At 43.7% G+C, this 15,307-nt stretch overlaps 1 protein-coding gene and 1 long non-coding RNA gene across 4 annotated transcripts in view; one reads left to right on the top strand and one right to left on the bottom strand.

The window, feature by feature from the left end:
• ATP2C2 (ATPase secretory pathway Ca2+ transporting 2) overlaps window positions 1–1,526 on the top strand; it is a 93,925-nt gene extending 92,399 nt beyond the window's left edge. For all 3 annotated transcript variants that reach the window (XM_032284570.1, XM_032284568.1, XM_032284569.1), the window contains one exon: window positions 953–1,526. In XM_032284570.1, the coding sequence (XP_032140461.1) occupies window positions 953–1,071 (119 nt within the window). In that variant the 3' untranslated portion in view covers window positions 1,072–1,526. The remainder of the gene's footprint in view (window positions 1–952) is intronic.
• Window positions 1,527–1,933: 407 nt separating this feature from the next.
• LOC116555702 lies at window positions 1,934–5,702 on the bottom strand. The gene is made up of 2 exons (XR_004270632.1): window positions 5,539–5,702; window positions 1,934–4,738 (listed from the first exon to the last, which is right to left on the bottom strand). It is a non-coding gene; the product is annotated as an uncharacterized LOC116555702 (long non-coding RNA).
• Window positions 5,703–15,307: the final 9,605 nt, after the last annotated feature.

Here is a 15,307-nt window from a genome sequence, read left to right on the forward strand (position 1 = left end):
ATTCAGTCATGATGGCTTTCCAAGGGCACACACCCTGGTGTGGACTCCCCGACATCCTCAGCCAAGCGAGAGTGGCAACTTTGAAGCTGCGGTGACGGCAGGTGTGGGGCGAGGGAAGGGCTGGGTGGAAGCCAGGGGCAAGTCATCGACCCCACCCTTCTTCCCAGGGTGCTGATGGCCACTCCCAGCCCGGAGTAGAGGACAAAGGAGGCAGCCCCCACGGGCCCATCCCCCATGGCAGGGCTCAGAGTGGGTCATTCTATTATCCATCAGGCCAGAGGCTGCAGTGGCAACGGTCCTCACGACCTCCAGCCAAGACTGGGCTGCTCGACTCTGCCTTGTCTTCCGCAAGGCAGTGTCAGTGTAGGTCACCAGTGAATGCCCTGTAGGAACAGACAGAAGAAGAGGACCCCCCCCACCCAGACACACACACAAAACAATCTGCTCCCTGGATGTTTCCACACGCTGGGAAGGAAGTCAGCTTCCCACAGCTGAAGGGGTTGTGCGTGGGCAGGGATGGTTCTGCACAAGAGGAGCGAGGGAGGCATTAGGAATGAATCCCAGGGACCGCGTCGGGGTGCACGGGACAGGGAGCCCAGATGGGTCACTCGGGACATTTTCAAGCAGCAGCACGCGGGGACAGCTGCTATCGGGGATGGGCACCCATTCCCCTTCTAGCCCGAGTTCCTCATCATAAAATGAGGGCTTTTTTAATTTAAAAAGCTGCCCGCTGGACCCACCCTGTGCTCTGGAGCCGCCTGGAGTTTGCCTGGAAACACGCGCAGGGCCTTCTGGAACTGCAGCATTTTAGATCTGGGGTTGGGAAGATCTCCCCGCTTAGGGGAATGGAAAGGGCTGGTCCTCCTGCACCTCTAACTTGATTAGGAGGACTTGCAGGGAAGGTACTTACTGCCTGTGCCCTCAGACACTCTTCTGTTTTCCCCTTTGGCAGATCTGCTGTTTTTAACTGGATTGGCCTCATCCGTCTTCATTTTGTCAGAGCTCCTCAAACTAGGAGAAAAATACTGCTGCAGCACCGAGCGAGTCCAGACGCGCCACGAAGCTGTGTAGTGGACCTCCCTCCGTGGCAGCCTCTCTCATCATCTCGATTTGTATGTGACTGCGGCCCCTGCCGTGTCTACGATTCAGGGGAGACTTTTAGGACCTGCAGCCTTCGGTCACTAGCTCGATTTTTCCAACTGGGAAAGCTGCAGGAATCTCGTGGTCTCGAGAGACCCAGGCCCACAACCATCCAGCACTCCCGCTGGCTCTGGGACAGACAGGAGGGCCCTGTACAGAAACGTCACACTATTTATTAAATCACAATGATTTTTATTAACCGCGTCTATCTACGTTATCTGTGCCACAGCTTGCAGTGAGGCAGGCCACTCGTGACAGATACACAAGGCTCCTGCCAGGCGGGGCATAGGATGGCCACACTCTGACCATTGTCCTCCTGGAGGCCCCATTTCCTCATCATAAAACAAGGGCTTTTTTAATAAAGTGCTAATTATTCTTTTGATGCATTTACTTAGGGTTTTTCATACAAGTGGCCAGGTTGGAACCCACAGCCCTGTGTTCATGGCCATGTGGGGTAAGCAGTAATCCATCCTGAATGGCCTAGAGGAAAGCCTGGGCTTTTGGAAATAAAGAGTAGGGCTGGGCATGGTGGCTCTTGCCTGTAATCCCAGCGCTTTGGGAGGCCAAGGCATGAGGATCACTGGAGGCCAACACAGCAAAACGCTGTCTCTACTAAAAATTTTTTTTAAAAAGTAGCCGGGCATGGTGATGCACTCCTGTAATCCTAGCTACTCGGGAGGCTGAGGCCAAGAATGGCTTGAACCCAGGAGACAGAGACTGCACCACTGCACTGCAGCCTGGGCAACAAAGCAAGATTTGGTAAAAAAAAAAAAAAAAAAAAAAAAAGCAAGTGGCCTTTTTCTCTAGAACCAGGAAATGCAATATCTCCTCCTGCCTGCAGACAAGCTTTATATCCCACAGCCCCAAAGACTTCGTAAAACAGATCAGCTCTTCCATGGGAAAGATGGCAGAGGAGACAGGTCTCCATGCTGTTCTCCTGCGTGAAGCCAGGCCAGAACCGCCAACGAGAACCAGAAGGGGAACCCCATCTTCATCTCTCAAGAAATGAGGACAGAACTAGAACCCCCCAGCTACTAGTCAGGCCTCACCAGAGAAACAAAACCAACAGGATGGAGAGAGATGCAGAGGCTTAAGGAACTGCTCATAGGACTGTTGTGGCTGGCAAGTCTCGCATCTTGAGGGCAGGCCAGCATCTTGGAGACCCAGGGAAGAGCGGGTGGTGCAGACTGAAGGCAGAAATTCCTCCTCAAGGGAGCTCAGCCTTTTCTCTTACAGTCTTCAACTGACTGGATAAGGCCCACTCACATTATGAAAGATCATCTGTTTTACTTCAAACCTCTTGACTTACGTATTAATTACACGGCACCATCTAGACCATTGTTTGACGAAATCAGCTCAGCCTGGTCAAGTTGTCAGGTAAAAGCAACTATTGCACCCGGCCACAGTAGCTATGCAGAAGGCTGCCGGGGGTGGTAACAGCTGGGGCAGAACAAGATAAAGAAGATCAGAGTGGAACCTGGCCCGGGTTCCAGGCAGAGTCCAAAGTCCTCCAAGGCAGGATTCGCAGCCTGGGAAAAAGCCCCTCTATAACCTATAACACCATGCACGGCTACAGGAAGAGATGCACAGGCAGGCCAACCTCATGAGACGCACACACAGGGCTGGCTGGAGAAGAAACCTGCAGAGCAGTGGGCGGCATTCCCCGAAGCTGCCAACCCATGGAACCATTAAGAGGTTAGGGCTGAATTACGCCGCTTACACAGTCTGCTAAGGGGTGCTTCCCCCAGCGGCGGGGAGGCTTCCTGCTCCACTTTTCACGAGCCCTTGGCACATTGCTGGCCCAAGAAATATACTTCCCATTAAAAAATAAATAACCAAAAAACCAGGGTCAATTGGCATTTGCAATAGCAATCAAAATGACTCTTAACTCTTGTTTATACCCTATAAAATAAAACTTTTGGAGGAAAAAATAGGGATAAAGTTGTAGTAAGACAAAAATGCTAACAAAGTATAAAGTAGACATGAAAACAAAGATCTTTTCATTAAGGATACAGTAGACTTGGACACCACCATTAAGCAACTTAGCTTGATTTATATTTGTACAACACACCATCCATGAGTAGCACAGAAACAGTCACCAAAATAAAGAGCAGAAATCAAACTAAAGCCAAAAGAGGAAAATCAAAACCTAGTTCTTTGAAAAGATCAATAAAACTCCCTTGCAAGAAGCTTATCAAAGAAAAAAGGGCAGAGAAACAAATGACCAATGTCAGGAATGAAAAGAACATGTATCGCCACCAATCTTTCAAGATATCCCAGCAATAACAAATAGCACTGTGTACATCTTTATGTGCCCAAAGTCAACAGGTTAGATGAAATAAACCAATTCCCTGAAAACCAAAAACTACCAAAAACTCACTGAAGATGAAAGAGAATCTGAAGCTGAAACCCATCCAAAAGCACTTTCTGAAGCCAGATGATGTCACTGGTGAATTTTACTAAACATGTAAAGAAATATTAATTCTATACACTGTCTTCCAAAAATAAAAGGGGAGACAGCACTTCTCATGAGGCCAACAATGATTCTGATACCAAAACTAGAGAAAAACAGTACTAGGGTCCACCATCCTTTATGAATGTATGCACAAAAGTTCTCAATAAAGTCTCAGTAAAGCAGACCTAGCCATGTGCAAAGACTATAAGACACTATGACGTGGTGGGGTTAATCCAGAAATGGAATGCAAACATTCAAAATCACACTAACTCACTATATTAATAGTCTGAAGAAGGAAAAACACATGGTTATATCAATTAATGCAGAAAAGGCACTTGATAAAATTCAATCCCCATTTGTAATAAAAACTCTCAAACTAGGAATTGAAGGAAACTTCTTCAACCTCATAAAGAACATCGACAAAAAACCGACAGCTAACATCATACTTCATGATGAAAAACCGAATTCTTTCCCCATAGGATAAGGTCCGACGGTGGCCGGCCTCACCACTCCTATTCAGCATAGTATTACAAGTCCTGGCCCGTGTAACATGGCAAGAAAAGTTAAAATCATTGGAAAAGAGCCTGGAAAGGAGAAAATCACAGATAACATAATTGTCTACACAGAAAATCCCAACAAATCTTTTTAAAAAAGAAAAACCCTTCTAGAATTAACAAGTGAGTTTAGTAAGGCCACAAGATACAAAGTTAACATACAAAAAGCATTTGTATTTCTATATATCAGCAATGAACAACTGTGCACTGAAATTTAAAAGTGAACACTATTTCCCTGTCTCAAAAAAAGGTATTAATTATCCCCAAATTGGTCTATTAGGTTTAACACAATTGCCATGAGAATCTCAGCATTTATTTATTTATTTTTTTTGTAGACACAGATAAACTTGTTCTAACAAGCTTGGTACAGTACTATTATCCACAGACCTATTTGAATTTCACTGTTTTTTACATAGTACCTGATGTAAGGCAAACCTGAGTTTATGGGGACAGTGCTCCAGATGGCTGGCCAAGTCTGCCCAGGCCTTCTGATGCCAACTGCAGGTTCAGGAATTTCCCACAGCCATTTCCAGGTTGGATAATTTGTTCATGAGGCCCACAGTGACATCTGTCATGCTCACGGCCATGTCTATTACCAGGAAAAGATACAGATTAGAATAACCCAAGGGCTGCAACTGCAGAGACCGATCACCATCTCCCTCTGAGCCCAACAGTTTCTGAGTCCTGAGAGTCTTTCTAGCAAATCACTGGGTCTCAGGTCTAAGGTTTCCCAACCCCAGACAAGAAAAGTTCTATGAAGTTGCATCAATTCATGTAACCACTGCTACAATGAGGAGGCAAAACTGTTCCATTGCCCCTGAAAAACTCCTCCTCACCACCCTTTTATAGACACACCCTCCAAATCCTGGCAACCTCTCACCCCTGCTTCATCACTATAATGTTGTTCCTTCAATGTTACAGAAATGGAATCATGCTATAGAACCTTTTAGGACTGGCTTTTGTCACTAAGCATAATACCTGTAAGGTCCCTTCAAGTTGTTCTGTGTGTTCTTTTTCATGGCTGACTAGTATTCCACTGCATAAATGTACCACAGTTTCTTTATCCACTCACTCACGGAGTGACAGAAACTCCCATACATTTTTTTCAAGTTCTATGTGAGTCTAAAATTATTTCAAAATAAAGTGTATAAGAAGAAAAGACATAACATAGAGCAAAAATACGACAGGGGTGACACAGTCTAATCAGACAAGATTAAAAGTAAGGCCAAAAGCATTAAGAGACGCCAAGAAAGGAATTTAACAAGATATAATCACCACTGAAAAATCCATAGCCAGACGATGTACCAACACAACATCCAAATTTAAAGAGTAAAGAGTATGAGAAATTCAGGAAAAGCATACAGAAAATTCCTTAGGAGGTTAACTTACCACATGAAAGGACACAAAACCTCAAAGTGATTCCAAAGAGTAGATCTAATACAGATGACTTCTTGGCCAGGCACGGTGGATCACACCTGTAATCCCAGAACTTTAGGAGGCCGAGGCAGGTGGATCACCTAAGTAAGGAGTTTGAGGCCAGCGTGGGCATCATGATAAAACCCCATCTCTACTAAAAATACAAAAATTAGCTGTAATTTTAATTATGCCTCCAGGGTGTGGTGGCAGGCGCTTATATTACCAGATACTCAGAAGGCTGAGGCAGGAGAATCGCTTGAACCTGGGAGGCAGAGGTAGCATTGAGCCAAGATTGCACCACTGCACTCCAGCCTGGGCAATGAAGCGAGGCTCTGTCTCAAAAAAATACAGATGACGTCGCTAATCACTGTGCAATGTAATTTAAGATGAGGAACAGGACTAGGATAAGTTCTCTAGCATACCAAACTTTAAAAACTCCTGGGTCCAAGAGGAAATCAAAATGAAAACCACAATTGGCACACATCTGTCAGCATCTATACAATACTGCAAAATAACTCAGGCCCAATAAAGAAGTAATAGCTTTATGTATTCATTTACTTCCATTCTTTTTTATTTAGTAAAATAACTTTAAAAAAACTGAAAAAATATACAGAAAGAAAGCAGGAAGAAATAAAAGCAAAATAAGTAACTGAATCCAATCTAGGAAAATGAAAACACAAGAAAGGGGGAAAAACAGGTAAGTACAAAAGAGTTCCAACACTAAGGTCCGTGTTACATAAGGTGATCTGAAGACTTCAATAAAATGGAAAATTTACCAGTAAATATAAAAAATACCAATCACAGCAGAGGTTTAAAACAATCTGATGGTAAAAGAATAAGGTTGTCCAGAGTTAATCCCATCCTCACCTGCATAATCAGAAACAGGAATGCAGACCCACAATTTGCATTTTAAGAAGCTCTCTAGGCAAATCTGAGACATGCTCACAGCAGGAGAACTACTGGATAAAAGAGGTCAGTAAGAGGCCAGGCACAGTGGCCCAGGCCTGGAATCCTAGCACTTTGGGAAGCCATGTTGAGTGGGTTTGCTTGAGCTCAGGAGTTTGAGACCAGCCTGGGTAACATGGCGAAATCCTGTCTCTACAAGAAAAACAAAATTAGCTGGGAGTGGTGGTATGCGTCTGTAGTCCAAGTTACTCAGGAGGCTGAGAGGGAAGGATCGCTTGACCCTGGAAGGCAGAGGCTGCAGTGAGCTGAGGTCACGTCACTGCATTCCATCCTGGGTAACAGAGCAAGACCCTGTCTCAAAAAAAAAAAAAAAAAAAAAATAGAATACAGTAAGGTAACTGGGAATAAAACTATGTACAAAAATCAAGAGCTTCCTATGTTAAAGTAACCATCACTTAGGAAAAAAGGTCCACTGACAGTAGCAGAAATGACAATAAAAATTTACCTAAGCTCAATATTCCTCTTCTTGGATAGAAGAATCAACACTAGCCAAATGTCAGCATTAAATATAGATTAACAAAGGCAGAACCATTTTCAAAGTACCCCATTTTTTAAGAAGTGGTCACAGTACAATCAAAGGTCAAAGAAAAGGTCAGCCAAGCATTTTCAGAAAAATCCCAAAAAACAGTAGTAATAGAAAAACAGTTCTTACATATTTTTGTCATAAAACCCCAGTAATTAAAACACGAGAAAAAGAACTAAATCCATACAGAAACTCAGCTGATGAGAAAGTATCATTATATGTCAATGGGAAAAAGACATACTACTTAATATAAAAGGTAGTAAGACTTTATTTTGGGTTAAGATAGGGGGATACATGTTTAAATGCCTTTTGAAGGCTGGGCGCGGTGGCTCATGCCTGTAATCTCAGCATTTTGGGAGGCTGAGGCGGGAGGATCATCTGAGGTCAGGAGTGTGAGAGCAACCTGGCCATCATGGTGAAACCCCGTCTCTGCTAAAAATTAGCCAGGTGCGATGGCATGCACCTGTAATCCCAGCTACTCAGGAGGCTGAGGCAGGAGTATGGTGTGAACCCAGGGGGTGGAGGACGCAGTGAGCCAAGATCGTGCCACTGCAGTCCAGCCTGGACAAAAGAGTGAGACTCCATTTCCAAAGGGAAAAAAAGACGTGTGTGTGGGCGCGCACACACACACACCTTTTGAATAAACGATTTAAGAGGTTAAAAAAACAAACAAACAAAAAAAAAAACAGAAGAAAATGATATTTTTAATAGAGTAGAGACGGACTTCCTCAACAACCTGCAAATCCAAAGAGCCTTCGGAAATGATGGCAAAACTTTAAAATTTATGGGCAGAAAAATGCCACAAACTAAGTCAAACTGTAAAAAAAAAAAAAAAAAAACGTTGGCCATACATGGAAAATGCTACTTCATTCATAAAAAGCACTGTTGTCTGGATGCAGTGGCTTGCACCTATAATCCCAGCAACTTTCGGAGGCAAAGGCAGAAGGATCCCTTGCGTCCAGGAGTTCAAGACCAGCCTGGGTAACATACTAATATCTCATTTCTATTTTATTTTTTTAAAGCACTGTTGCATAAAAAAAAGACCCATATCCTAGAAAACCAAGAAAAAGATATCAAACAGAAAGCTTCTGGAAAATGAAGCTCTTCTCTGTCACTTGTAAGAAAAATGTAAATAGTACAGTTTTTGAGCAAGGCACCATGTGGAAACCCAGCCGACAAGAGACTGCACACTGGCCTGAGGCTCAGCGGCACCAGGGCAGAGGCACAGGAAAGTGAGGGCTGCCACTGCCAAGGTTCAAGTGGGTGCACGTTCCCCACTCGCTGGCACAGGCTGCTGCAACTGAGAACAGCCTCACCCTCCCCAGTGGCAAGGTCACAGCATGACTGCTGTTACCTCCCATCCAAGCATTCCACCAGAGACCTGGGGACTGCCCCTCCCCACCTACCACAGGAAATGCCTTTGTACACCATCGAGGGACTCAGAACAAGCCTGCCCAGCCGGAACACACAGTCTGGACAACCGGGGACAGCCCAGCCAAGGCCACCACTGTTGGTACCTGAGCACTCTTCCCAGACTACTAAGGTTGAGTTCACCCATCCTGCCACTACCTGAACTAGTTGGCATCTACCTGCATGTGCCACCTGTGGGCCTGGAGACTGGTCCACTCAGCCCATCACAGCCGCCACCACCACCAGCATACAGTACTAGGGACCTAGAGGGTCACCCTGCCATTGCCACTGCCATCTCCCTGCCACATTGGCTGCCCAGGGGCCCAAGAGCCCACGCACCCAGCCCACTGCTGCCACTTAGCATCCAAGCAAGCCATCCTCAACAAAACACTAGCAAACTGAATCCAACATCAAAAAAAAAAAAAAAAAAGGCCAGGTGTGGTGGCTCACACTTGTAATCCCAGCACTTTGGGAGGCCTAGACGGACAGATCACTTGAGCCCTGGAGTTCAAGACTAGCCTGACCAACATGGGGAAACCCTGCCTCTACTAAAAATACAAAAATTAGCAGGATGTGGTGGTGGGCGCTAATAATCTCACATACTGGGAGGCTGAGGCATGAGAATCATTTGAACATAGGGGGCAGAGGTTGCAATGAGCCGAGATCATGCCACTGCACTCCAGCCTGGGCGACAGAGCAAGATTCCATCTCAAAAAGCAAAACAAACCAAAAATAATACACCATAATAAAGTGAGAGTTATCCCAGTTATGCAAGGATGCTTCAACAAACAGAAAGTAATAAATGTGACACATCACATTAATAGAATGAAAGACAAAAACCATATGATTAGATATGATCAATTGGTAAATTGATGCAGAAAAAGCATTTAATAAAATACGACATTCCTTCCTGAGAAAAACTTTCAGCAAACTAGACAGAAAGGACATACCTCAACGTAATAAAGACTATCTATGGCAAACCTGCAGCTAACATCATCCTGAATGAAGAAAAGCTGAAAGCCTTTCCGCTAAGAGCTGCAACAAGACAAGGATGCCCACTTTTACCACCCCTATTCAACACAGTATTGGAAGTCCTGGCCAGAGCAATCAGGCAAGAGAAAGAAAGAAAAGCCATCCCAATTGGAAAAGAAGAACTCAAACGTCCCTTTTTGCTGATGATAAAATCTTGTATCTAGAAAAACCTGCAGACTCTATCAAAAAATTTATGATCTCATAAATTCAAGAAAGTTACAGGATGCAAAATCAACATAAAGTCAGTGTTTCTATATACCAATAATGGAATATGTGAGAAAGAATTCAAGATGACAACCCCATTCACAACTGCTATATATTTAAAAAAAAACCCTATTGATCATCTTGTTTGTAAAAAAAATTTTTTAATTAAAATAAAATTTAAAAACCGTAGGAATAAATTTAACCAAGGAGGTAGGTAAATGATCTATACAAGGAAAACTACAAAGCACTAATGAAAGACATTGATGAGGACACAAACGAATGGAAAACATCCCATGCTTGTGGGTCAGAACGAATACCATTAAAACGACCATACTGCCCAAAGTCACCTACAGCCTCAGTGCAATCCCTATCAAAGTATGTTATTTTTCACAAAATTAAAAATAAATCCTCAACTTTATATGGAACCAAAAAAGAACCCGAGTAGCAGAAGCAATCCTGAGCAAAAAGAACACAATTTCAGGCATCACACGACCCAAATTCTAAAGCTATTACAAGACTATAGTAACCAAAACAGCATGGCATTAGTTAAAAAAAAGACAAGACACATGGACTAATGGAACAGAATAGAGAAACCAGAAACAAGCCTATGTATCTACAGCCAACTTATGTTCAACAAAGGTGCCAAAAACATCCATTGGAGTAAGGACAGTCTATTCAATAAATGGTGCTGGGAAAACTGGGCATCCATACACAGAAGAATGAAACTGGACCCCTACCTCCCACCATATGCAAAAACCAACTGAAGATGGATTAAAGATTTAAATTTAAGACGCAAAACTATAAAACTACTCAAAGAAAACAGGGAAAACACTTCAGGAACCCAAAAATTTAAAAATAAATAATCCCATTAAAAAGTAGACGACAGACAGGAACAGACATTTCTCAAAAGAAGACATACAATGGCCAAGTGCCATATATATATATATATACACACACATATATATATATATACACACACACATATATATATACACACACACACATATATATACACACACATACATACATATATATACACACACATACATACATATATATACACACACATACATACATATATATACACACACATACATACATATATATATATATGGCTCAATATCACTATGTATCATACAATCCAGCAACCCCACTACTGGGTATTTATTCAAAGGAAAAGAAATCAGTGTGTCAAAGGGATACCTGCACACTCACCTTTACTGCAGCACTATTCACAACAGCAAAGATATAGACACAACGTAATGTCCACCAATTGTTGAACATAAAGAAAATGCGGCACATACCATCTCATGCCAGTTGGCATGGTGATTATTAAAACGTTAAGAAACAAGAGATGTTGGTGAGGTTGTAGAGGAATATGAATGCTTTTCCACTGTTGGTGGGAATGTAAATTAGTTCAACCATTGTGGAAGACAGTGTGGCAATTCCTCAAAGATCTAGAATCAGAAATACTATTTGACCCAGGAATCCCATTATGAGGTACATACCCAAAGGAATATACATCATCTTATTACAAAGATACATGCACGCATATGTTCACTGCAACACTATTCACAGTAGCAAAGACAAGGTATCAGCCCAAATGCCCATCAATGATAGACTGGATAAAGAAAATGTAGCACATATATACCATGAAATACTATGCAGCTGTAAAAAAAAAAAAAAAAAAAAAAACAAGATCATATCCCTGTTCTCACTTGTAAGTGGGAGCTGAACAATGAGACCACATGGACGCAGGGAGGGGAACCACATACTGGGGCCTGTTAGTGGTAGGATGGGGGAGGGAGAATATTAGGAAAAATCACTAATGCATGCTGGCTTAAAACCTAGGTGATGGGTTGAAGGGTGCAGCAAACCACCATGGAACACGTTCACCTATGTAACAAACCTGCACATCCTGTCCACGTACCCAAGAAGTTAATTTTTTTAAAAAAAAAGAAAATGGGGTACATATACACAATAGAATACTATTTGGCCATAAAAAGTGAAATCATGTAATCTGCAGCAGCATGGATGGAACTAGAGGTCATTAGGTGAAAAAGCCAGATACGGAGAGACCGTCTGCATGTTCTCACTGACGTGTGTCAGCTAAGAAAACAAGTGGATCTCATGGATGTAGAGAAAAGAATGATGGATACTAGAGGGTGGCAAGGATATATGGGTGGGAGGGAGGGACAAGACATGTTAGTTAGAGGGTATAAACATAGTTAATAGAAGACATAAGTTCTCATGTTCCACAGCAGCGCGGGTGACTACAGTCGGCAGCAATGCGTCGGGTGCTTCACAGTCACTACAAGAGAAGACTTGAAATGCTTGGGATGTGGAAATGATACTCAAGATGATGGATACCCCCAAATACTGACTTGATCGTTACACATTCTACGCATGTAATGAATACGTGCACCCCGTAAGTATGTTAAATATTATGTATCAAGAAAATAAGTTACAGTTTTTGTCTATCAGGTTAAATAAAACATATTTTAATATAGTGTTGCTGAAAACACGGCAAACAGGCACTCCGGCATATTAAAAGTATAAACTGAGCTCAAGAGCTTTCTTAAATTCATCCATATCTAAATAGAAGGCATACAGCTCTCAATCCAGCAGTTCCAAGAGTTGATCCCACCGACACCATCACACGAAGACAAACATAAAGGATATTTACGACAGTGATGATTCGCTGCAAACGAAATGTTCCCCAGCTGGGGACGGTGCAATGCTTGGCCCCAGAGAGCATCTGCATGGGTAAATCATGCAGTCCATAAAGACAAGAGGGAGGCACGTGGGTGGATACGGACCTCCCTTTACAAAAGAAAGCGAGGGACCCATCAGTTTGTAAAACACCTTGACACTCAGGTGTGCCCCAAGTCACAGGGAGGAGACCTGAGTGATTTTTGCATCAGTGCCTTGGACTCTCAGGAGGGAAAACAGCTGGAGAAGGGGCAGGAGGATGACTGGCTTTTCAAGTTACATTCTTTTGTCTTTTTTTTCTAAACCAGATACGTAACTTTTTTTTAAAACACAGGGTCTTGCTCTGTCGCCCAGGCTGGAGTGCAGTCACACAATCACAGCTCACAGCAGCCTCGACCTCCTAGGCTTAAACAATCCACCCATCTCAGCCTCCCAAGTAGCTGGGACCACAGGCACATGCCACCACGCCCTGCTAATTTTTGTATTTTTTTTTTTTTTTTTTTGTAGAGACAGGATTTTGCCATGTTGCCTAGACTGGTCTTGAACTCCTGGGCTCAAGCAATCTGCCTGCCTCAGCCTCCCAAAGTGCTGGGATTACAGGAGTGAGCCACCCCACCGAGCCTTTTTTTTTTTTTTTTTTTCAGGTGGGATTTTGTTCTTATTGCCCAGGCTGGAGTGCCATGGCGCAATCTCCGCTCACTGCAACCTCCACCTCCCGGGTTCAAGAGATTCTCCTGCCTCAGCCTCCCGAGTAGCTGGGATTACAGGCATGAGCAACCACGCCTTGCTAATTTTGTACTTCTAGTAGAGATGGGGTTTCTCCATGTTGGTCAGGCTGGTCTTAAACTTCTGACCTCAGGTAAGCCACCTGCCTCGGCTTCCCAAAGTGCTGGGATTACAGGCATGAGCCACTGCACCCGGCCCCAGCCTTTTTTTTTAATTAAAAAATACGGTGGGGAAAAAATAATAGCTTGCAATGTGATGATCGTTTATAATAGTTTGCAACGTGGACAATATTTTTTTACACCTCTTCTAGCACTTTCTAGGGCCCTGATAAGTGTTCACTTGTAGGGAGACCTCTGTCCTTAGAACCTTAATTGTCATTCTGGTTTCACAAAAGAACAAACTATCCAATTGTGCAAACTAGAACTGCAAGTTTCTCAGGGCCAGGTAAGGTATTGTGAGGTCCACCGGTCCCATGCCCGCACATACCCCAAAAAGGTTTGTGTGCTCAGAGGCAGAACCATGCACTGAGAGAAGCCCACTGCGAGGGCTGCATCCCCAGGTCTCCAGCCTGGGCCAGTGCCCTCTTTCTCTAAGTTCGCTGTCTGGAAGCAGGTGCACCTGTGATCTGCGCTCTCGTCAGAACAAGCTCAGGGTAGAAAGCATGTAAGCGGACAGTCATAACCTCTGCTGCAGCCCAGGCAGAGGCAGCAATGAACGGTAATCAAGGCATACTGACAGACCTTTAACTGTTTTTTTTTTTAACTGAGGTGTCATAGTGGTTTAATAGTGAGGTATTTAATTGTATTTTTATATTAAAAAAATCCCAAAACAAAGTGACAATAGGGACCTAATTCTTTGGACTTACGGTAGAGATGTCTGAGGATCCTAATGCTCTATACCTGCTAACCTGTCAGGAAGATCACAACATTCTCCACAAGCCATGAAAAATCAGCTAAGGAAAATCAAGCATGACTAAGTCCTTGTCTGCACCAGGCTCCTGCCCCTCCACATGCTGTCTGAGCATGCACTTTTCTTTTGAAGGCCAATTTACAAGGCCTTCTGCCTGAGTCAGGGGTACTGCTAATGGAAGATCTGATGAAATTCCTAGTAGAAAATGCAGAACCTGCAAAATACAAACAGCTCAATTTACTATGGCTTATAATCAAGGCAAACTATGTAATAAGAGGTTGTATTTCATCAGAGAGGCAAAAGGTCAAAGCTTACGGCAAAAGACAAAAGGAAGAGGTATGTGTCTTAGAGACAAGCTCGCAGTACCTTTAAGTGGGGAATTGTTGTGGCCAACTGGTGACTCACCATGTGTTGTTTTCCAGAAATGGGTAGATGGCAGCTCTGCTGACCCAACAACCACCTACATGATCTTCAACATTTCAGGATCACTGGAGCTTGTTTAAAGTGAGTCTACACTGCTGAGTTTCCCACTGCTGCATCCCCCTCGGCAGCAGCCCTGGGTAAATGGCCGTACTGACAGCTGTGACTCAGCCACTGGTTCCCGGAGGTCTGGAACTCAGGCCAGTTACTCACCACCGATTTATGGGATGGACCACTTATGTATTTATCAATCAAGTTCCCAAACTTAGGGCACCCAGTGTCCCTCGCCTTGAAGTTAGCAAGAGAACCACAACTTTGCTTCTCTGCAGACAGATCTCCCAACTTCCCCGTCTGATGATGACACAGATTGATTTAAAAAGCAGCTGAGAGATTGGTGCGGTGGCTCACACCTGTAATCCCAGCACTTTGGGAGACCAAGGCGGGTGGATCACCCGAGGTCAGGAGTTCGAGGCCAGCCTGGCCAACATGGCGAAAATCCATCTCTACTAAAAATATATAAAAAATTAGCCAGGCATGGTGGCGCGTGCCTGTAATCCCAGCTACTGGGGGGCTGAGGCAGGAGGATCACTTGAAACTGGGAGGTAGAGGTTACAGAGTGTCACTGCACTTCATCCTGGGCAACAGAGCGAGATGCCGTCTCAAAAAAAAAAAAAAAAAACTGGAAAGAAAAGCAACTGAGAGTATTGGGCGTGGAACCTTAATTACATACACCTTCTGAGGACTCATGCCACAAAACCATGTTACCTCAAAGTCTCCCACCTCCATTTCCCCATTTTAAACAGTTCATGCTTTTAAATACAGAACTCCCATGCCCTTGGA

This window comes from Sapajus apella, unplaced genomic scaffold, assembly GCF_009761245.1.
Source record: "Sapajus apella isolate SASKATOON/1434 unplaced genomic scaffold, GSC_monkey_1.0 scaffold15, whole genome shotgun sequence".
Lineage (NCBI taxonomy): Eukaryota > Metazoa > Chordata > Mammalia > Primates > Cebidae > Sapajus > Sapajus apella.